The sequence below is a fragment of the Rhagoletis pomonella genome, unplaced genomic scaffold, assembly GCF_013731165.1.
Source record: "Rhagoletis pomonella isolate Grant_MI unplaced genomic scaffold, Rhpom_1.0 Rhpom_scaffold_00008, whole genome shotgun sequence".
NCBI lineage: Eukaryota > Metazoa > Arthropoda > Insecta > Diptera > Tephritidae > Rhagoletis > Rhagoletis pomonella.
The window spans coordinates 8,798,875-8,823,183 of NW_023458562.1; the positions used below are offsets into that span (position 1 = coordinate 8,798,875).

Genomic DNA, 24,309 nt, shown 5'->3' on the forward strand with positions numbered 1-24,309 from the left:
ATTTTTTGTGTAATTCTCATACCTCTTGTCGCTGATCTTAGTGAAGTGATAACTCGCTGGCATTTCCAGCCACGGTCAACGCTAACCACTTTGACTATCACACGTAGGGCTGACAACTTAGCTTAAACCGTGCCATTTTTGGCTCTATTTTACTTCAAATGGCGTTTAATTGTTCAATTTGGCACAAAGTGCCAAAATGGCACTTTTGAAAAATAGCAACATTTCAATACATTTTTGTGAAATCATTTTCGTGTACTTCTTTGTCTCAACTAAAATTTTCTAGTTTCTATAGTGTATACAACTGGTTTATCTTACTTTGGCATTGGATTTTTGTTTTAGGAATATGTTTCTAATTTTAATGCTAATGGGAAGAATTAAAAATAATGACACCTTTTTTGGCACTTTTATTTTTATACCCGAGCGCACTTGTGCACAAGGGTATTATAACTTTGTTCACATAACGGTTGTTTGTAACAGGCAAAACGAATCGAGATATATATAGACAAATGTATACATAAATGATGAAAAGAGAAATCGATTAAGCGGTGACTGTCTGTCCGTCCGTCCGTCCGCCTGTGCACACGATAACTCAAGTAAAAATTGAGATATCTTAACGAAACTTGGTACGTGGACTTCTTTTGGGCATAGGACGGATGGTATTGAAAATGGGCGAAATGGGACAATAACCACGCCTACCTCCCATATAACGGTAATTTTCAGAAATACGAAAAGTGCGATATTTTAGTAACTACTAAAGCTAATGCACTCAAGATTGATATTTACAATGAGTTTTAGACGCAAAATAAGAATATTAAAAAATTTTGGCAAATGGGCGTAGCCACGCCTACTTATGGTTACATGTGTATATCTTGGTAACCGCAGCACCAATTTCTTCCAAACTTTGCACAGTTGTTGGTCCTGCTACAGCATACCAAATGGCCGAAATTTTTTAAAATCAGACAATAACCACGCCCACATCCCATATAACGGTAGTTTAGAAAAATACGAAATCCTCTATAAATCAGTAAATATTAAAGCTAATTTATTCAAAATTGATGGTTGCAAAAATTTTTTACCAAGAAATACGCTAATGATACAATTTTGGAAAATGGGCGTGGCACCGCCCACTTATGATCACATATATGTATCTCGCTAACCGTTCTTGCAATTTGAACCAAACTCGGTATGGTTATTGTGCTTGCCACATAAAAGCAAAGCGTTATTGAAATCGGACTAAAATTACGACCGCTTTTCATATAACGGTATATTTCAGAAATGCTTGAAACTGCAATACTTCGAAATTTAAGGACGCTAATATACTTAAAATTTATACACCCCAGCTTATCGTGTAGCGGTAGCTTTCGGAAAGGTGGAAAACATATATTTAAAAATTGCGCCGGGTATTTAATGTTCGGCTCCGCCCGAACTTAGACTTTCTTACTTGTTCAATTTGGCACGTTTTGGCACTTTTTTATCCTCAATGTGGCACTTCATAGCTATGTATAGTTGGCAGCCCTGATCACACGGTGCTTTAAGCAACGCTCCCACTCCACTCCCGGAATAATTTTTGAGATGGTAGTAATTACGGCTTGCAAGCCACACAGGCGCTCTGCATGAATGCAACCCTGAATAAATCCCAGCTCATTGAACAGCAGCCTACCGCAGCTAGAGCATAACTCCTCCAATGGAGTCCCCCAATTAATAAATGATAAAAGGGTCATATCATGCGCTACCGCTTCATCGGCCTACCGCATATCCCTCTCTCTATCTCGCATATCAGGCATATAAAGCACAGTATATACAGTAATAAACCTTTTTTGAGTAGGGTAGAAGGGGGAGCATTCGCCACTTTTTTTAAATCTCTGCCGAAAGTACGCCCATTAATCAGGGATAATAAATGAGCTTTATAATTTTGTACCAAATGGCAAACAAAAATGTACTAAATTAACAGAAAAAGTACCAGCAATTAACAGACCATACATACATAGTTATATGATTTAAATTAGATAAAATTCTCTGTATAAAAATTATTTGCTGAAATTTAAAACACATAAGCAAAACATGATATAAAACGTGGCGTAACGAAGATGGAAGAGATATTTATGTATATATGAATGGTTTAAAAAAGACATCAAAATCCTTAGTTTTCAATACAATTGACAAATGAAGACAAACATCAAGTTAATCGAAAAATTTTCGAACAAAAAAACAGTTGCATTTAATGGAATCGAATTTTCGCAAAAATTATTTGCAAAAAAAATTACTTTTATAGAAAAAAAAAACAAGTTAATAGCAGTGTTCGCGTATTCATAATTATCTGAAACAAAAGAAAATAGGGCCATTTGAATTATTTATTGCAGATGTTATAATTATTGCTAGTATACAGTGAAATGCATGGTAAAGCTATTAAGCACTGGTTGTGTTCAGTTTATTTTTAGTTAATTTACTATTCATCTCCAGTTTTCTTATTTTAGTGTGTGTCAACTGTTTGCCGTATACAATTTTGCGATGGTACCATATTTTTCCCTAAAATATACCGAAATAGATAAAATGTTGAAATGTTTTGACCGAATTTTTCAGTTGTTAGTTGAAAAGAAAATAGGATGATTTTAAAGGCACATTTGTAACCACATCTACTTATTTTTTTTGGAACAAGGTTTGGTGAGATTCTCTTATTTTTGAATGCGTCATGATGTGGGACCGCAAATAATTTTTAGAAAAATAACTCAATTTCGAGATAATTTATTTATATGTAAAAAAACATTTTTCCTATAAAAACGTATTCAATAGTAAAATCCAAATTGGGGGCAATGCACCTAGTGGATAATAAATTACCAAATGGACTACCTATTGCAACCGTGAAATGGAACAGCTGCTTCGAACATTGCAAGCTTTTGCAAATTTTGCCCTCTCGTTATTTTGTCTCTTTAATAGCGTATGCTCAGAATTTCGTTCAACAACCCCAAAAATTTGCAAGAGGGCGAATTCGAGAGCGTAACAACCCAATAGAGGCTGCAAATTGTTGCAAGTATAAATTTTACTAGCAGCAATTGACAGGTGTTAAAAAAACTTGTGTCCATTTCAAACGTAAACAAAGTGTTTAAGAGGAAGATTACATGAAAGAATGCTAAATAAATTAGTGAAATAAAGTAAAATAATTAAAATCTTTTGTTTTTGTTTTTATGATAATTTCCAACGCGCCAAAAGTTAACCATTAGAAAGTCAAAATGGCGTAAGTTCCACCTTAATACTAGTTTTGCGTTCAATAGCTGTTTCTGATAATTTTCTTTTCCTCTAAATTTTACTCTATGTTTCTTTTACGCTCTAGTCGCAAGTACTTACTGAAAAAGTTTATGACCAGCAACTGTGTGTTGATTTTAGCAAGACATTCGTTTTTAATAAATTCCACGTATTTACTTGCATGAGATAGAAAACGGTAACTATTTTATCCACAATAATTCAAACTTCCAAGTATGCAGAGTGTGTTATTTCGAAATAATTGTAATGCAGTGCTGTATTTTGACAAAATTGTACCAAAAATGTCTATGTAGTATCAATGTACTTTTGGGGTCCAAAATGTACCAAAAAAGTACAATTGTACCATCAATTTTATCCCTGCCATCAATTCGATTGTTTAATGTTTGGTCACCTCAAAATATACATCATTTAAAATCTTATATTCATCTTCATACGGTCATTTATTGAAGTGAAACTTCGTTGGGAGTAAATTGGCAAATTCAACGGAAATTGCACACGAAAATGGTGAAACGGAAATAATGCAACAGAAACGGTTGGGACTGAAACAAGTGCTTCTTGTGTGTATGCATATGGTATTAATTTAACAAAAATTTGCTAATAAAAGGTTAAAGAATAACACTTAGAAAAAGACCAATACAAGAATGAAAGTAAAGGTGACTACGTACATAGATAAAGTAAAGGATAAAGGCAAAGGTAAAAATAAAAACAAAAACAAAGATGCGTAAAGATAAAGGCAAAAATGAAGACCAAGGTAAAATTAAAGACCTTACTTATATATATAAGAGCAAATGTGAAGGGGAATATGTAGATGAAGAAAATGATAAACATAAAAGTAAAAACAAAGAGGAGGATGAGAATACCGATAAAAGTAAAGATGAAGATAGGGGAAGAAAGAATAAAATAAAGGTAATTAAAGAGGAAAGGATATAGAGAGAGACACAGAGACTCAATATAGGAACTATTTATTTAGAGATTTTCGGGATTCTCGGGACTTATCGATATAATAATCGATGTTTTTATAGGTTTTGTTATCGATTTTTCTATCAAAATTTGTATCGATATTCTTAACAATTTGCTATTTGATGATTTTCGGAACCTATCGATATAATAATTGATATTTTTATCGATCTTTTTATCGATATTTTTATCAATTTGTTATCGATTTTTTAATCGATATTTTTAGCTATTTTTTAGCAATATTTTTTATCGATTTTGTTATCGATATTTATCAATTTTGTTATTGATTTTGTTTTCGATATTTATCGATTTTGTTATCGATTTAGTTGTCGGTATTTATCGATTTTGCTATAGATACTTATCGATTTTGTTATCGATTTCTTATCGATATTTTTATTGACTGTGTCATCGATATTTATCGATTTTGTTATCGATATTTATCGATTTTATTATCGATATTTATCGATTTTATTATCGATATTTATCGATTGTGTTACCGATATTTATAGATTTTGTTATCGGTAGTGGTAGGGATCTAAATAGAAAAAAGACCAAAAATATAACCTTAAGCAAAAGCAGATGCATGTACATTAGACTGCATCACTCCCCATACAAAAAAAAATCGGTACTATTTTTCCATTGGTATTATAAAATCTATTATACTTTAAGACGTCTACCAAAATATTTCGAAAAAATATTAAGATTTAAGTGAGCTGGACCAATTTCAAAATAGAGGTTTTTATGAATAAAAATAGTTTCTTAAAATTTTTTTTTTTTTAAATCCCCTCAAATGATAAAACGATTTAAGCTTAAAAAATTTGCATAAAAATATTTTTTAAAAATTAAAAAAAAAATTTAACGGAATCGTAATGAGATTTTTGATGCTGTTTTTTAACTTTTTTCAAAGATTGGTATAAGAAAAACTTGAATAACTGAGCCTAAATTATTCTGATTTAGACTTAAGAGGTGTCGGTGGAAAGGTATATTCTCACCCGTTTTTCTTTCTTTGCTAATAAACTCATTCAAAGGACGAAAGTAGGGCTGTGCGATTATTCGATTACTCGAGCAAGTTGGTTAATCAATTATTCGGTTAATCAATTACTCGAGTAATCAAGATTTTGATTACTCAAAACGATGATTAATCGAGTTACTTAAAATATGATTACTCAAAAAAAATAATTTTGCTCGTTAAAAGAGTTTGCTTTGGAAAATGCTTATTTTCTTTTTTACATTCTATATATGAAAAAAAAAAATTTCGTTTTAATTTTTGAAAACAGAAACGTTGTTTTCAAAGTATCAAGGAACTTCAACTACTTTATACATATGTAAAGAGTTGAAATGTTGATTACTCATTTTACTCGAAATGTTGATTAATCATAAAGCAAATTACTCAAATATTTTTGGTTTTGGTTAATCAAAAATCTTGATTACTCGAGTAACTGAACTTTTGAGTAATCATAACTTCTAATTAATCGAATAACTGAGTTATTTACTTTATGATTAATTAAAATTTTGAGTAATCAATTAATCGCACAGCCCTAGACGAAAGAGAAAGGTAGGATGAATGAACGTCATTCAAAGTTGAATTAAGATGTGTTGGTATTTGAAAAAAAGAAAATTGGGACACGAATGATTTTTTTTTTACAGAAATAGAAACAGTGTTAAAATACCTATCTACTGAGATCCCATATGTCTAAATCAGAATAGTTTTGCCCAGTTATTCAAGTTTTTCGTAAATCAATCTTTGAAAAAAGTAAAAAAAAACAGCATCAAAAATCTCATTCTTACGATTCCGTTGAAAATATTTTTAAATATTTGTATGTAGATTTTTTAAGCTTAATCTGTTTTGTCATCTAAGGGGAGTGTTTTCAAAAAGTTCTTTACGAAACTATTTTTATTCATAAAAAACTCCATTTTTGGAGGTGTTTTCAAATCGGTCCAGCTCACTTAAATCTTAATATTTTTCCCAAATATTGTGGTGAACGTCTTAAAATATAATAACTTTTGTAATCCCGGCGGAGAAAACGCAACTTTTATTGGTGATGCAGTCTAATGTACATACATATGAGTAGTCCACTTGCAAAGTGCGCTATGTAAATTTTTTAGATTTTTAGTTTTTGCAGGATTACGTACCAGTATTTATAGTAGTTTCATGTCCATTAACAACACAGTGCAAAATCTTTTTATATTCTGATAAAAAATAGCATCAAATGTTGCCTCTTCTTCCAAAAGTCGCTATCACACTTATTTATAAACTTTCAAAACTATACATCTTCTGATGATCGTAGACAACTGCTTTAGGTCGTATAGACTGTTAATGTCATGTTATGTTATGTTACAATTTTATAAGGCTTTTTATCCAAATTTTCAGGTAATAAAAAAAAAAGATTCTATTTAAATGTTACTTGTTGTCGTAGTCGTTTTTTCAAATTTATGGCTTTCTATTATAAAATCACATAACGCTGTTTGCAAGTGGACTACTCATATGTATATATGTATATTGGCTATGAGACAAAATAGATATGTACTTTTTGGAATGTCTATAAGTTGTTTAATGATTTTTGAAACGACCCAAAATGGTGTAACTGCCCCACTCATGGGGTAGATGCGCCATCGAGATGGGATGGAAACGTCAAGACAAAAAAACGGAACATAAGAAACTTTAATATTGTATTGATTTCAAATTTCTTAAGTCAACACTTTCTCTTATAAGGAGCATAATAATAATAATAAAGTAATGTTTTTTCTGCAAAAGGATTCCCTAGTTTATAAGACTATTCGGTGTACTTCCTCTATGGTACCTATGGCTTTTCCCGAACCCCAAACTAATGCTTAGGTATGGTATTGTTTTGCACTATCATGGGTTTCAATTTTTTCGCGAGTAGTTTTTTCCAAAATTTTTTGATAATACAGAGAGTAAACTGGTTGACCTGTATGAACCTACTATGGTCCGATCTTTACCTGGCTTATGTACATAATTATTTCAGATAGTTTCCAGTTGTTCGGGAAATATTTCCCGTTTGTATGAACTAAAGGTGGATAGGGTAGTATATCTTTAGCCTGTATCGTATATAAATTTTAGGCAGTTCTTTACCATTTCACCTGTGATCTTATCATAACCAGGAGCTTTATTAGTATGAATATCATTGGCTTTGGTATTTCTTAAATCGTTGAGCTTGAATCGACGGGAAATAGTGGTTGAGTTACTATTAGTAATTAAGATGTTTTAAGGAGTGGGGCTTTCATTGGGTTTATAAACGTCTGAAAGATGTTGAGCAAAATCTGTTACTTTATCTTCATCGCTCTTTGCCCAGTTTCCATTAGGAGTTCGGATAGGCGATTCTCGAAGCACCGGTTTCTTTTCATACTTCATGGTACGCCAGAGAGAAAAATTTGTCTGGCATGAAGCAGACAAGTTTTGAAGAACCGAGGGCGTGTGTCTTTTTTCTGCTTGAAACAAGCAACTTAATTCTTTCTTACATGGATTTAGTTCCTGTATAACACGAGGATAACGAAGTCTCTGCCACTCTCTTCGCAATTTGCGGTTTTTAAATATTAGGGTAAGAATGCTTGGAGTGTGTTCGTAAGGGCGGGTTGAAACACGATGTTTGAAAGAAGCATCCTGGGTTAAGTTTTCTGCAGCTTTTACTAGAACATCAGCTACACCAGGGGGACATCATCATCATAGGGCACATACATCAGCGGCGCATCTACCCCATGGGGCACATTTGCCGGCGAAACAACCCCACTTGGAGTCTGGTGGATCTGTCCCACGTCTAACCTCTTTTATGAAACTCGCTTTTTTTTTTTAAGAGCCGTAAACAATGCAACAAGCTATCGATTTCATTTAAAGCAACATCAGCGGTATTCCACAAATAAAAAACTATTTCATAACACGACAAATCACAAAATTATTACGAAATATATTTAGCCACAAAACTTTTCCCAGCAACGCAAAAAAGTGGATAAAAGCGACTATCTACAACCACTTGCAAAGATGAACTGTCAGAGTAAATAAGAAGAGATGTGGCCGACTGAAGCACGAGTTATCGATTTTCAAAGATCGATAGCAATAGTAACTTTGAAGAAAACGATGGGTGGCGAATGTGTCCCATTGACGCATGCTCACCCTTTACCCTACTCCTCGGGGGTAAAATCTGATCAGGGTTGATAACGAGAAGGAGCATGAATTTTGTTGATTCAGAGTTGTATACAAAATTTCTGTGGTATGAAAATGAGAAACAACCGTACTATGGCAGAGTGGAACAAGTCATGACTGTGTAATAGTGACCGAACAGAGCAGAAACTCTACGTTTTTCAAAAAAACTATAATCTTACAATGGATATTTTTTCAATTTTAAACTTACATTTAAGAAAACTCCATTCAGTGCTATAATTACGATTTGAGTTGGCCAGTTTATAGAAACACAAGCGTTAATTATGTACTTAACTATTGATATTATTCTTAATTAAGCATAAATATTATACTTAACCTACATTTTGAACAGAACTTTTTCTAATCATGTGGCGAAATTCCCCACAGTAAGTGTTGCCCAAAAGTACTCCTACTATATACTGTGATATGAGTGGTTGACTTCATGTGCATCTATAAACCATATGGGCTAATTGAGCTCGATATATAAACACTCGCAGCAAAGGTTATCCCAATCTCCTCTACTCTTCTAACTTGATCACAACTCTAAACCTGGTCTCCCGCTTTCCCTCACCTAACACAGATTGTTTTAACGGTAGCTAAAATTATACAAGAATAACGACGAAATACATACATACATATATGGAAAATACCTATAAACCATGTGCTATTATAATTGCATACCACAAAAAACTTTACACTTATTTAATAGACAGAAATTGAGGAAAAGCGTGATGCATATATAATTCGTTTACTAAGGTATGTATACTTTAAAGGTAAAAGCAGAAGTTTACGCGCTTTCCATTTAAAATTTACTGTCCTTGTTGTTGTAAACAAGCTTGAGTGACTTTTACTTGCTACCACCGTTTTCTAAAAATATTGTTGAAGTAATAATAATAAATCACCGCAGGAATCCGCTAAAACAATTTGAAGAATCCAAAAATGACTTCAACATCATTCCTCATACTTTCCCTGAACTTTAATTTTATTTCCCTTCTACTGACTCGAAATTTTTCATTTGTTTCACTGCTTGCTTTGCTATACAGTAGGGTTATTGATTTTAAAATTACTTTAACAATAGTACCTTCGCGCTATTTTCGGATCTAACAGATTTGCGTACGCATGTGTGTATTTCAGCTGTAAGGACTGTTTGTACTCACCCAAGAACGCCGCCGGCCAGGACTTCAGCCTGAGCTGAAAGGGTTTCTGCAATAGATTCATCGCTGTAAATGCCGACCGGCGTGTTATATTGTTTATTTACGATACTCTTGACGCTGCCATCGCCGCCGTTAACCTGAATGTAAATAGAAATAGGGAAACGTGGTTGAGAATTTAATGGAGCATTTCAAAATATGAGTGAAAAGAAAAAGCGAATCAATAAGAGTATAAAGTATGTGGGTGATATTTTAGGTTTTGTATGCATGACATGAATACTGGAGCACTTAGAAGACGAGACCGCTTAAGAAGACGAGAACACATTGAGTTTTAAATCAATTGGGCAACTTGTGCGCAAGGGAATATATTCCCAGTCGCAGGATCTTTTATGATTTAGGAATGGGAGAGTGAATATTTTGTATGCATATACATACATATGTATATACATATGCACATACATATGGGATGGGCGGTATCGGGAAGGTCTTTAAAAATTTTACGGGCGGGACGGGACACTCCCGCTAAAACCCACAACCGCCGCAACTTCAGAAAATCTTTTTTAAAACGTTGTACGAAATAAGCACTTTTTATGTTTTATTGAGACAAAAAACGAGCGGCAAAGCAAAAAAAACGACCTTTCATTATCTTTTTTATTGCTCAAAATTAAGAAATGTGAAAAAGCTTTCGGCAATTGCCGCATCCCTGGTAATATCACTTATGGTTTCTTTCTCATTCATCGTATTAAGATGAAAGAAATTGTAGAAACAAATATATTATTGGAATGAAAAGTACTACGCTAATCACATTCACGTAGACAATTGTTATTGTTTTGCTATTTAGTTTGATCAAACGCGTGTATACATAGCGTGGGAGTAACATTAATTGTGTTCGTTATCTGCCAGAAATAGTCAGATATAGACATAAGTAGTCAGATTTAGTCCGAAAAGCGTTCCTTAACTTGAAAATGAAAGCAGAAATGGGAGAGCAACTGTGACTCTCTTCTGTCAGAAGTTACACGATTTAGTCAGAAGAATTTTTGCTAGCAAAATCTGGAAAAGTGGTTGTGCACAAATAAACTAAAATTGAACATATCTAAAAACTAAACAAGGTTAATTGGAAATGGAAGAAGCGATTAAAATTAAATCAATTAAAAATTGTTTGTAGAAAAAAGCCCAGGTTCATTTAAAGTTTGGCTGTTATTCCTTCCTGGCATATCCTTTTGTATATAATTTTTTACTGAATATTACGTTGGTCATATGAAGTTTTTGCCTCAAAACGCCTTAGTAAAATTTGCCGAAGAATAATTTTTTAAAACACATCACTCCTCAAACTAAATTCCAAATTTGGGTTTTGAGGGGTTTCTTAGGTAGGGGTCACAACCAGCGTTGCCAGGTTGACGTTTTTAACGTGATTTGGACGTTATTTGTATCCTGTTGACGTTTGGACGTTTTTTGTGTAAAAAATTACGTTTTTTAACTTCCCAGTAATATTTCTCTGTTACTAAATCTTGTAAGTAGAACTGATTTTGAATTAGTTTCTTAATAAATCTTTACAAGCTTTGTTTTTTGTAGCAGCTGCTTCTTTGGACACAGGTGACTTAACTCTTATTTCAGCGCATAAAGAAAATGACACAATTAGTCGCATGGGGCCCCTTATTGAAAATTTAATGAACGTAAAAAGGCTGAAATATTGCTAAGTTCCTTCTAAACAGAACGTAATTTAGCATTTTCGACAACATACCACTTAACCAAATGTTTACAAGAAAAAAAAACATTAAAAATCAACGCGATTCTTTGGCATCTTAAAACTTGCACATTATTGAATCTGAATAAAAAGTTGAATCAGATTTCTTATAATTTTTGCACATAGTTTGAAATGTGGATTTATATTTTGTTTGTTATATAATGAGCTAGGCTTTTATGGAAAAATAATAAACATTAAATAAACAAAAAAGAAATAGCCAAAATCGATGACTTAATCAGCTGATCACAAGTGCATGAATAAAATGATTTTTATATTAACGATCTCAAACCAGTTTAGAATGAATTTTAAATGTGACAGAGCAAATGACGTTTTAATATCTATACCTTACGTACATATGTACCTTTGCATACAATAAAAGTTTAATAAGAACAATTCTTTGTGCATACATTTGAAAAAGACGTTTTTGGGTAGGAAATGATCTTTTCAGATAAAGAGGGACGTTTTCTCATGCCGAAGATGTGGCAACACTGGTCACAACAACTCTTTCGGGCGGGAACTAATGGGTTAGAATGCTCTACGAAAATATTTCCCACGCAATTTTACTACATACGTGTTTACTATACGTGTTAACCTTTAATTTCGCTCAGATATTTATTTTAACCATTTTTTCCGCCTTTATGAAAATTACTTAGGCCGGGATATGAAAACTTTAGCACGCCTTAAAATTAAGATACGAGATAACTTTTGCAAATCCATCGAGCGTTTTATTACTGGCTAGGTATACTCTCAGATAATGTTAACAAAGTATGGACTGGTGTCGGCTGTAGTACTGTGTAATAAACCCAAATATACCTCAGTCATAGGCAGCTTAAAATCCATTTTAACATAAAAACCTAGTTTTAATTTAAAAATTAGGTGAACGTGATTTTAAAATGTTTGAATAAGTTTCTAAGTTGATGTTTTGCTTCTTACGTTATGGGGAATTCAAAATATTTGACACTAGAATTGACAAAAATTAATGCAAGTGAAAAACTATGATTAATAGGAAGAGCATATTACGAGATTTTGCGATTTTGGATGATATAATACGACAAGAAAAACGAAAACAAATAGGAAACGCTGCAATCTTTTGAAATGGAGGGCAAGGAGTTTTATTCCCGTTATCGCTTCGACAAAGCAACAGTAGAATATTATCAAAACTTTGCGCGTCTCAAACGTAGCAATATTTTTGTTTTTGTTATTTTACATAACTTAAAACTGTGTTTGAACCAGAAGGAGCTAACGACTATGACTATGAGAAGCTCTTTTTGCTGCTGTCACTAATGCCACATGTAAACATAAGTGAAAGTCAGGCGTTTAGTGTACGAACCATTAAAAGAAATACAGTTTTTCGCATTTTTTTTACTTTAATACCGCACTTTTTTCCTCCGTCAAAGGTGAAAAAATGTTTTTTCTTGTTTAAATTTAAGTATAAAATACTCAACAATTCTACATTTTGATAAAGCTACACCTAATTCCCTATTATATGAGTTATTACTAAATACGAAAAAAATTCCAGCTTACTTTTATATGGACAAAATCTGAGTTATTTCTTCTGTTACGGGTGGGACAAAAAAAAAGAACCTACTTTTGGGCGCAGATGTATTTTACGGAAAGTCTGCGAATTTATTTCACTTTTCTGTGTGAACTTGATGTCCTATAATAAAACAAAGAACCACCAATCCAAACAAAGCAAAAACTACAAACAAATGATTGCTTTATTATAAAAAAAAAATACGAAATTCCTCTATCACGGGTAGGACAACATTTGTCACAGGTGGTACACGTACGAATTTTTATGTGAAAAGGAGCTTTTAGTGTAGGGTATATTAAAGATTAGTTATTAAAAAATATACGAAGCCCGGTAGAGGTTCAAGTCGCTCACGTTTTATCTTAGGATAAGTGCCTTTTATATAAAAGAAAATACCTAGCGCCGCACAGTGTTTCGACTATATGGAGGCAGGTAGAAAAAAGTCATGGTGACAGTTGATAAAAAAAAAACCGGTTGGACTTAGAGAGGGAAAAGTAAAAGTCATAAATACCAAACTTTGCATGATTAACCCCCCCCCTTCTTCACGAACGATACATTTCCAAAAAAATGCGGTAATGGGCGCGATACCGACTAATCAGTTTAGTTGCCTTTGGCGATTAACCCATTAAAGAAAGTGTTTCTTTTTCAACTGTAATCAATTGTTTAAATGTCGTGGAATATTCAGGTGAATATATTTATAATTTATTTGGTACTTTGCTATTTTCTTACCAAACAGTTTACTTTGAAATGTAGATGCTAAAGATTATTAGTAAAGAAAGTGTGAGTACCGGTCCGCCAGGTCTTGAGATTAGACGAATATTTTAGAGAATTTTATGTAGTTTTCGAATATATAATTTGATCTTTACGCGCGACTTTGCAAGTATATGTAATTTTTAGTTTTCTTAATTTTTGATTTTCAGCTTCTTTTTGCATAATTTCGCGAAAAGAATTTTTGAACAATGAAAAAATCTCACCAGATATTGGGAAAAAGCGAGTATTTACACCTAAGTCATTTTATAGTATAACTTTTGTTTTCTGAGAGTGGAAAGCAGGAAACAAAAATTACCCAAAATTCCATCACATATTTTTTGTGTGTTTTGGACGTTATAGTGATCCAATCTTCCCCATATTTTATATTTAGGTTTTCCTAATAAAATAAAGACTACAAACTAAATTTCATCGAAATCGGATGAGATTTAATGTTTTCGCCCACAAGAGTAGAGGGCGCTTGAAATTTTTACTTTTACCTACTTAAATTTAATGAGCTATAAAACTGCGTACCTAGAATTTTTCTAAAAATCCTGAACAAAAAGTTTAACATTTTTGGTGGTTTGTTGATTGTTAGTTGTTGGCTTTTGGGTGTGTGTTTGTTGAATTTTTAACATTTTTTGTACGAAGTTAGAAATATGGATTTATGTGGTTCTGATTCTGTAATGTGCTACACTTTTATAAACAAAAGAACTATAAGCATTAAATTAACAAAAGAAACAACCAAAACTGCTCAAAATGTCACTAAATTTAATCAGCTGACCACAAGGGTATATAGGTAATGGGCAAGTCCGCTCTTCCCCTCCTCCCCTGCGACCACCTCAACAAGCAAATAAAGCTTATCAGCTCTGTAAACTCACCTCTGACAACTGTCCTACCATGTTTCACTCTTGAATTATTCTTATCTAACTATAGCCCTGTTCGCGTACGCACTATCCAGTAAATCCAGTACTAATTTGACTGGTTTTTTACTGGATGTCGTTTTCGTACGCAAAAACTTGCAAGAAACTAGCAAACGAGGGGAAATTGAGAGAGCAAAAATGACAGCTGAACTTGCAAGTTTTACTGGATTTTTACTGGATAAATTTTTACTAGCAACTATTTGCTATTTGCTAAGAAAAACAGCTGATGGCATGATGCTTATTGTAAATCACATTAAGAAAATAATTGTTTGTGGTGCTTTTAGAGTTGCAATTGAAAAAATAAACCTATTTAAATATATAATTGCGCACGCAAGTTTTTCACTTTGATAAACCAAAATCAATTTACGTGCGTGATTTCTCAGAGTTGCATTTCTATCAAATTTACTGAAGTTTGTTGAGCAAAATTTGAATCCATAGTCGTGCCAAAATGTCAATTGATCATAAACGTCAAGTGGAAATGTAACGCAAGACAAATCTTGGAATTTGAGTTAGCCTTTTATGCACGCCGTTCAATTTCGGTTAGTCCCATACAAGTTCTATGTATGTGCATGAGAAATTTTCGACAGTAAATTGCCGGCATGCGTGAATGTTATGTTGACCTGTTACCAAAATAATGTATAGGCTATTTCTTATTGAATAAAATTAAAATAAAATGCATTAAAATGAACCAATTACACGTATCGTTGACTGTCAATCATATCAATCGCAAATCGCAATTTAATCGGTTTAGCTTCCTACATAAAGGAGATACATATATCTCAAAAACTGGTATCTGAACAATCAGTGGTATAAGAGATAAAGCATATACAGCATAGATTTTGACGATTTTCTCAGTAGCCCTTGTATTATTATTTATAAAATAGCTTACGAAATTTATCGATTTTAGCTGCCCAAATTAAGGAGTTTTAACTGTAAATCCCATATCTGAACAATCAGCTGTATGGAGGTAATAAATAGCTTATAGCGACCCGATTTTTTTTAAATTTAACTGTAAACTTTCTGTTGATAATGAGTGAAAAAAGTGCGGAATTTAATGTTTCTAGCTGCATAAATGGAGAAGTTATAACGAAAATTCTCATATCTGAACAATCAGTTGTATGGAGGCTATAGGTTATAGCGACCAAATCTTCACCATTTTCACTGTAAGTATTCTTTTGAAAATGGGTGGAAACAGCGCGAAATTTCATGTTCCCAGCGCATAAATGGAGGAGTTATAACAAAAATTATCATATCTGAGCAATCAGTTGTATGGGGACTACAGGTAAGAGTGACCCGATCTTTGTTATTTTCACTGTAAGTATTCTGTTAATAATGAGTGAAAATGGTGCGAAATGTTCCTAGCTGCATAAATGGAGAAGTTATGGCAAAAAATCGCATCTGAACAATCAGTTGTATGGAGGCTATAGGTTATAGCGACCCGATCCTCGCCATTTTGACTGAAAGTATTCTTTTGATAATGAGTGACAACAGTGCAAAATGGAGGAGTTATAACGAAAAATCTTATATCTGAACAATCAGTTGTATGGGAGCTATAGGTTATAGTGGTCCGATTCTTCCGGTTCCGACAAATGATTAATACATTATAAAAATACACTTACCTACCAATTTTCATCGGGATATCTCGAAAACTGAGAGACTAGATTGCATACAAACAGACAGACAGACGGATATGGCTAAATCGATTCAGCCCGACGTTCTGATCATTTAAGTATACATTTTAATGGGTCTATCTCTTCTTATTCTGGTACTTACAAACACCGGACCAAAGTTATAATACCATTTCATGCTCATGAAAGGTATAAAAGTAAGTTAGAATATAATAAGCTAACCCGACGGCACACAGTGTGCTTTTTTAACACTTCATGCCAATTAATCGTAGCGCTTTCGACAAAAGCAATATTTTAATATGCAGCAAAATGGCTTTGAAAGCTAATGTAATTGCCTTTCAAGGAAATATATTGCCATTGAGCCACAGTCACTCCTTGACTTTAAAAAAATTTGTCAAAAATAGTGTTCTTCGTAAAAAAAACATGCAAAATCCAACGGATATATTAAAAAAAAAATGTTTTTTATATCTTATTATACTAATATTATAGATTTTGAGATGAGAAACACGATTCCGCTGTTTAAAAAACGAAAAAAAAATTTAACTCCTCAGTGAAAAATGCATTATATATTGCACTTTTTATGATTTGCATCCTTCACACAATTTTATATCTCTCGAATAACAAGGCAGTTTTAGTGCAATTCAAGACCTTTAATTTAAGCCATGATAGAAGTCTCTAAGCCCTTTGAGAGCTAAATTATTACGATTCTGAAGTTAAACTTCGAAATTTAATTCGAAATTTTACGCAATTTTTTTCAAATTTCGGAGTAGAAAATAGTACAGCAGTTTCGAAGTTTGGTTTAAAATTGTTATAACTTGGTTATTAGAAGGCCTAGAGGGCCTTGGCTCAAATTAAAGGTCTTGAATTACATTTATTGTTCGAGGGATATAAAATTGAGTGAAGTATGCACAGCTGCGTGCCAATAGAAAAATGCAATAAATAATGCATTTTTTAAATTAAGGTGTTCAAATGTTTTTTGGAATTTTGAACAGTGGAATCGTGTTGCTCGTCTCAGAATCTATAATACTAGTATAAAATAAAAATACATAAATTTTTTTGTTTTGGAATGAATCCAGTGGATTTTGCATGTTCTTTTCGAAGAACACTACTTTTAACCAATTTTTTTAAGGTCAAGGGGTATTTGTGGCTCAATGGCCACAATTGAAAGGGATTTGCTTTAGCTTTCAAAACTATTTTGTGTCGTATCAAAATGCTGCTTTTATCGAAAGCGCTACGATTAATTCGCATGCAGTGTTCAAAAAGCACACTGTGCGGTTTGTGAAAGGACAAGAGATGTATTTTGTAATGCTGAACATATTTTTCAGATATGAGTTCAGCGACAAAATCTATTAGAAATAGCCAACTTCATATTAGAAAAAATTTCAATTTGCACGAAATTATTCCGGAAGCAGAATCACAATACCAAGAGTTTAATTGAAATTCTTAACCAAACTCGGATTTCTCGACCGAAATTTCCCCGCATTTGTTGCAAAATTTGCCACCTTGCGACACAGCAGATTACTTTGGTATAGAAACTCTCCTGCGACAAACTCATTGCAAACTCAAAGTCGCGAAACATATGATGTTTTAATGCCATCAAGGTACTTGAAGAAAAATTATATTAGTTAAGACTGCTTCGAAATATAATTATAAAAACTTTTCTTTTTTAATAAATTTTACATTTGTAATCCGGAGTTGCGATTCGTTCATACAACTTTGTTTGCAACGTTGCCATTTCGCCGAAAATGCCACTTTGCGACGTTTTATGAATCGCACTATTATATTTCTATGATATGGCATTAGCAGTGTGGGGATATACTTCACGATCCCGCAAATCCCTTATAGTGTAAGTCCCCAAGGGATGCCGTAATTAGTGATGTGCTGAATTATCGGTACCCAATACTCGGTACCCAATACGTAAAAAAGATTTCTGTACCCAATACTTCCTTTTCGGTACCCGATACCGATTCTTTACATTAAACCTTCGCCATTATATGCATTTCAAGTTTAGAAAAAACTTTCATTACTAATGTACAAGATATCGGCTAAAACACTTGAACTTATCGCAACAGAGAAATATTATTTTATCAATTTATTTTATTAGTTTTAACTTTAGTCGATCCAAGATTAAAGAAAGATAATTTGACGGATGAAGAAGCCTTTCAGCGGGGAGATTCTGTAACCAGTTAGCGACAAGTTTCGGATCGATATCGCACTTGTTGACGAAAAAATATTTCATATCATACGTCAACTAAACCGATACCGATACGAAAATTGTCGCTAACTGGTTACAGAATCTGCCCCCAGACCTACAAAAATGATATTGTCCGATTCAGCTGGGACAAAAATGCTTCAAACAAGTAAGAGTTTCTCTGCATTATGGCCTCGAACCGACATATATTTATATTAGGGTGGGTCAATTAAAAAGTTGATTCATATCCTTGCGATTCTGGTACTATGGACCATAACAAACATTTTCGCCCAAGGAACCATACCTCTAAAATCATTTTCGAGCCTGCCAAAATTTTTTGGTAGATATTTTCAAAAATACCAAATAAACGACCTCTTAGATGCATTTCAAAGACAAAAAATATTATTGAAAATGTGTATACGGGGGTTTTTTGGGTCAGAGAATCCATTTTTCGCATTAATTTTTAATTTTGATCGCCACCAGAGTGCGTTTTTGAACAATTTTTTGGATTTTTCACTGTTTTTGGGGGAAATTGACGAACTTATTGCTCAAATAGTCACATCTTTGACTTTCGAATAATTTAAAATAATGGAAAAATATTTATTTCTTTATTTTGCTATATTTTTTTATTTTTTTTATTTTTTTTTTATTTTTTTGCGATCAAAATTAAAAATTAATGCGAAAAATGGATTCTCTGACCCAAAAAACCCCCGTATACACATTTTCAATAATATTTTTTTGTCTTTGAAATGCATCTAAGAGGTCGTTTATTTGGTATTTTTGAAAATATCTACCAACAAATTTTGGCAGGCTCGAAAATGATTTTAGAGGTATGGTTCCTTGGGCGAAAATGTTTGTTATGGTCCATAGTACCAGAATCGCAAGGATATGAATCAACTTTTTTAATTGACCTACTAATTGACCCACCCTAATATATATGTACACCTTTCATTTGAATCAGTATTAAAAGCTCTATTGGCTCCTACATTCGGGTTTTGGCCTATGTGCGTTTTTATTTGAAACCGAGTATCGAGAGTATTCGATACTTTTTAAATCGGTACCAAATATCGATCAATACTTAAAAGCTTTGATTCAGCACATTACTAGCCGTAATACATATCAACATTTTAACACTTGCAAGGAACACATTTATACAATTTTGCATACTTACAAATGCATGAAAAATAATCCTTTGTCATAAATGTCAGAATGAAAGTAGCCGTATTAGTGTCGACATGAGTAAATTATGAAATATTTGTGTTTGCACAAACAACATTTCCGAACTTACGAATGGACGGGCAGCGTTATTGTATCCACAGCCAATGTGTTGTCCTTCCTGTTGTTTATGAGCTAGAGAAGTTTTCGTCACTGTTTGCAAATACGGGGAGTTCTGCTGTGGCTGAGGTAGATTGCCAGTTGGCGTTACGTGTGGACGCCAAGTCGAGCCTCCCCTGCATGGGAAATTTTCTCTATGTAAATATCATTTCGCAGTACATACTTATTGCAATATGTTCTTACCTTTGGACAGTCAAAACGAAGTTGTTTCCAGAGCGTACAACGACATCCTGGGCGTCTTTGTGGCGCAAATTAAATACATCAACATCATTAATTTGAAGTACAGCATCTCCTGGGATGAGACCAGCCTTCTCTGCCAAGCTGCCGCCGTTAACCTACAACCGAGAAAGTCCGAAAATTTAGTATAGGTAAGTACTAGGAGTGTTAATTCCGGCATCCCGGGTCCCGAAAATCGCGGGATTTGTAATTTGTACGGATGGCAATTATAGAAATTCCTCTTCTTGGCCTGTATTGGCTATATTTCATTTTTTGTTTAATAATTAATATTTTTTTATAAATGTTTAGCTCATTATACAAAAAACACCGTGTGATAGTAAATTTGACACACACAAATCTATATATTCGCAAAACCATGGGCCAAATATAATAAAATTGCGCTTCTAGGTTTTCACACTGAAATGATTTAAAAAATTCAGTGAAATGTGCTTAGAGAAGTATAGTTATCAAGTTAAAGAGGAAATTCTGTAGAATTTAAACAGATTCAATTTATTGGTGCATAAGGACTGGTAAGTACTGAAAATGTCTTTTTAAAATGTTATCCTTGAAGTTGCGCAATATTTGTTTTTGCAAAAATTATAGGTTAAGCACTTATATAAACTCGATAACAACCTCGAATTTCGTCCTTCTAACTTTATCAGCTTAAAAAATTACCTGTTTGTCCTTATGAATCCAATAAGTTTAAATTTTTTTTCATGCGAGTCAACATTTTATCCTTCTGCATTCTTAGCTTGCACCCGTTCAAGCAAAGAGTTTTAGTTTTATTCCCGTTCACAATGTAAAAGAGTTTGCTTTTCTTCGATTTTTCTCTCTTGCGTTCTCATTCGGGGAAAATCCCGTTGCGAATGAGGCGATTTTACCATACACTACGTAAGCGGTTTGTTCAAACGTCAACATGGCAGCCAGGAATTCAAAAAGTCGGCTAGTCAAACCTTCAAACACCCCCATATACAACATACATATGTAAATAGCTTTAGGCAAAGGGATATTTCGCCTTCGATAATTTTTATTCCATCCTTATATTTTCAACTTATTTTGAACTTGCAAAATCTCGATAACGAATGGAAAGAACACGCATTGTTCGATCATAAGGATATTCATATTGATTATTCATTAGATCCAGAAAATTATAGGAAAAAAGTTTTTGAATCAAAGATTCTTAAGGTTCAAATAACTTCCCAATTTGAAAAAAAATCATATCTGCATTACTAATATAGCCCTTTTCTCATGCTTCAGTAGAATGTATATTAAGTAGATTAGGGCCGTTTTCTGAAGTAACCTTTAAGTTTAAAGCTCACTTTATATTTAAATGTTGGATTAAAAGTTAAGTCTAAAGTTAAGCATTTCTATTATCGGTTTATGACATAAGATGTATGTTTCTTGGTGGTAAGCCAATTTAAAACGGATAGTAAAATGCCTTACTTTAGACACAATGATAAAATTTAATGCAACCTTTAAATATAAAGTGAGCTTTAAAATTACAGGTTACTTGAGAAAACGGCCCTAACAAGTAATTTTTAAGCAAAAAACAAAACCGACTTCGATTCTCATATAAAAATTTAAGATTATCGTTAATTTCTTCATTATCCGATTATCGGATTTAAACCAAATTATTACGGGGCCACCTGTGCGGTAGCACCTTTCCTTTAAAAAAAGAATTATAGAAATCGGATAACGTGATCCAAAGCAGGGTTCGGAAGGAATTTTTAATATTTTTAATAATACGAAAAATATTGGATCAGAGCTAATATTATATACAACCCAAGGCATAAAATATAACGGTGATACTTCGTTTGAGCAGCAAGAACAAATGTACCAAATGAATTGGAGAATGTAATTAATTTTTATACTAAGACCTGTAAATAGTATGTAGTACACAATACTCATATCTGTAATAAGAAAATTTTGAGTAATTTTTTCGGATTTGGTAATTTTTTATGGCAACACTGATTGCTACAACACTAAAAAGGAAAACATGTTTTTTAACTTTGCTGAAACTGTTTATTTACATAAATATAATCGCCGTCCGCCGCGATTTTCGCAATACCAGCCATCGTACAGTTCCATAAGTAATTCATGATGCAATAATACAAGGTGGTATCAGTTGTGACAGCTCGATTTGACACTGACTTAGCTCATTAGAATGAGAAGAAAAAATTGGTTGAAATAAATCCCCATATGGGGGAAAATATAAAGTTCCACATTTTCTCCTAAACAAAATTTGCTTTTTTATAGAATATTCATAATAAAATGAAATAAAATAAGATAAAATACCTTTTTAAGAAAACAAAATGTGTATACTGAGAAAAAATAAAAAAACATTCAACTATATTATTAGGCAAAGAATTGTTAAAGAAGTAACACTGTTTCACATAAGGCAGTCAATATGGCGGAATTAGAGCGAGAAGTTGCCAACCGATAGCACCTTGTATTATTGCATCATCAAGTAATGTAACTCTTCTTGCTGCCGTTTTCTCTGGCAGGCTGTAGGTACGGTTCCGTTTTGGTCCAAATGGACCAAATTTGGTTCATTTCTTTTCGTTTGGTCCATTGGTCCAATTCTTTTTAAAATGGTCCATTTCACAAGCCTTTGGTTAGGTTATTGTCATCCTTTCACTTCATGCAATAGTTTCGCGTTTTCAATTTTTTGTATCCCTATGTTGAATATTTGTACAGTTTATTTTCGTACCCTGAACATGAGACGTGATACGGTCGATTACATTCACAAACATGGAGACTTCAAAATGCGATATCTCTGTGAAAAATTAAGATATTTAAGCAAACTCAACGGCATTTAAAAGAGGAAGACTTATACTTTAAAATATCATGTTTACTTTTTTATGAAGAGCAAAATCTGCGTAGCTACATAACCTCAAAAATGGGCAAAAACAGCGTTTTTGCACTTTTAGGCATTTAAAAGAGGAAGACTTATACTTTAAAATATCACGTCTACTTTTTTATGAAGAGCAAAATCTTCGTAGCTACATAACCTCAAAAATGGGCAAAAACAGCGTTTTTTGCACTTTTAGGTTAGGATATCTCAAAGTCCTGACGTGATAGAGCAATTTAAACCCCGGATTCGGATTCTACGCAAAAAATTACTTCGGAAATGACACTACACTTTTATAGAACATTCCGAACCCATTTTTTTGCAGACCTGTGTAATATACAACTGTTATGAATTTTGGACGCAAAATAAAAAAAAAATCGTTATAAAACCTGAATTAGCATATTTTCTTGATAAAGAGGAATAAACACCACTCAATTTCCCGATGTAATAAAAATTGGTCCATTTTTTACCATTTGGTCCATTTTTTAGTCCGCAAAATAAATTGGAAATGGCAACGGTGGCTGTAGGTATGCTTTTGTTAGTGTATTGATGTTTTTGGTTCAGTGTGTTAGTGTATTTTGAATAAATTGTAATAGAAATGAAAGAAATTGTAAAAGATATGAGCACATGCCAAAAAACAGGTGATCTCAGCTGTAGGCATTTTTTGGCAATCAGCTGATAGTCTTTTAGTGAAATACGATGTACGATGATACCCGTTTTGAGCGATTATTAAAAATTCGTTTTGGTTTAACCTTTACCCTTTTTAACGCCACTTTCTCATTTGTACTCTTTGCTCGATAGGGTGTAGTTTTCGTACCGATGACAATACCATAATGTAATTTTAACAATTAAAGCACACACTGATTTAAGAATATATCACTCATTATCTTCACTACATAAATACACGAAAACCAAAAGACACATGATTTTTTATGGACTGATTAAAGCTTTTAGTTTCAAATTGCTGCCTTCATAATTGTGGGTTAGCCAATGAGCCATTACCAATAAGTAAAAACAGTCAATATTCAAAGACCTTTTTTGTGGTCCTAATATTTTACACGTCACTGCATTTATATTAGTATGGAAATGCGTTCAGCACAGTGTTGCCGTTTACTAATTTTCGAGCGAAGTGAAAGCACACTAAAAGTGAAGTGTTTCGGAGTGACTTGGGAGGAAAAGTGAAGTGATTATCGAAGTGACGACTTTTGAGCTCTATTAGGGGTGTGGGTTTTTCGATTATGTTATTTATCACTTGTTTGGTTAATCGATTATTTTTGTATCACAATAAAAGTAATATTTAACCTTTATTAATTTATAATTATTTGTGTTCCTGTGCAAATTTGGTCCTGGAATATATTTAAAATCACAATTCCTCAAACGTTGAGGAAAGAAAATCAAAAATTACAGTTCACTGATGATATTAAGACTTAAATATAATTAAACGGTCATCGATTCACAGCAACAAAGTCATCACTAGATACACAGCAACAACATCATCACGAGATTCACTTAAATGTTTAATTTTTGCTGTAAAATTGAAGATGTATGAAAACTAATATATAATTGCTATTTTCGTTTTTTGTTATTTTTTGGCCTTTTTAACAATTATATTCAACAATTT

At 33.0% G+C, this 24,309-nt stretch overlaps 1 protein-coding gene across 17 annotated transcripts in view; it reads right to left on the bottom strand.

The window, feature by feature from the left end:
* Positions 1 to 24,309, bottom strand: part of LOC118744139 (PDZ and LIM domain protein Zasp) — a 261,367-nt gene that overhangs the window by 140,322 nt on the left and 96,736 nt on the right. For 16 of the 17 annotated variants that reach the window (XM_036476901.1, XM_036476900.1, XM_036476913.1 and 13 more), the window contains 3 exons: positions 19,805 to 19,956; positions 19,575 to 19,737; positions 9,529 to 9,662 (listed from right to left, as the gene is read on the bottom strand). In XM_036476901.1, coding sequence (XP_036332794.1) covers positions 9,529 to 9,662; positions 19,575 to 19,737; positions 19,805 to 19,956 — 449 coding nt within the window. The remainder of the gene's footprint in view (positions 1 to 9,528; positions 9,663 to 19,574; positions 19,738 to 19,804; positions 19,957 to 24,309) is intronic. The other variant, XM_036476907.1, reaches the window with a different exon arrangement.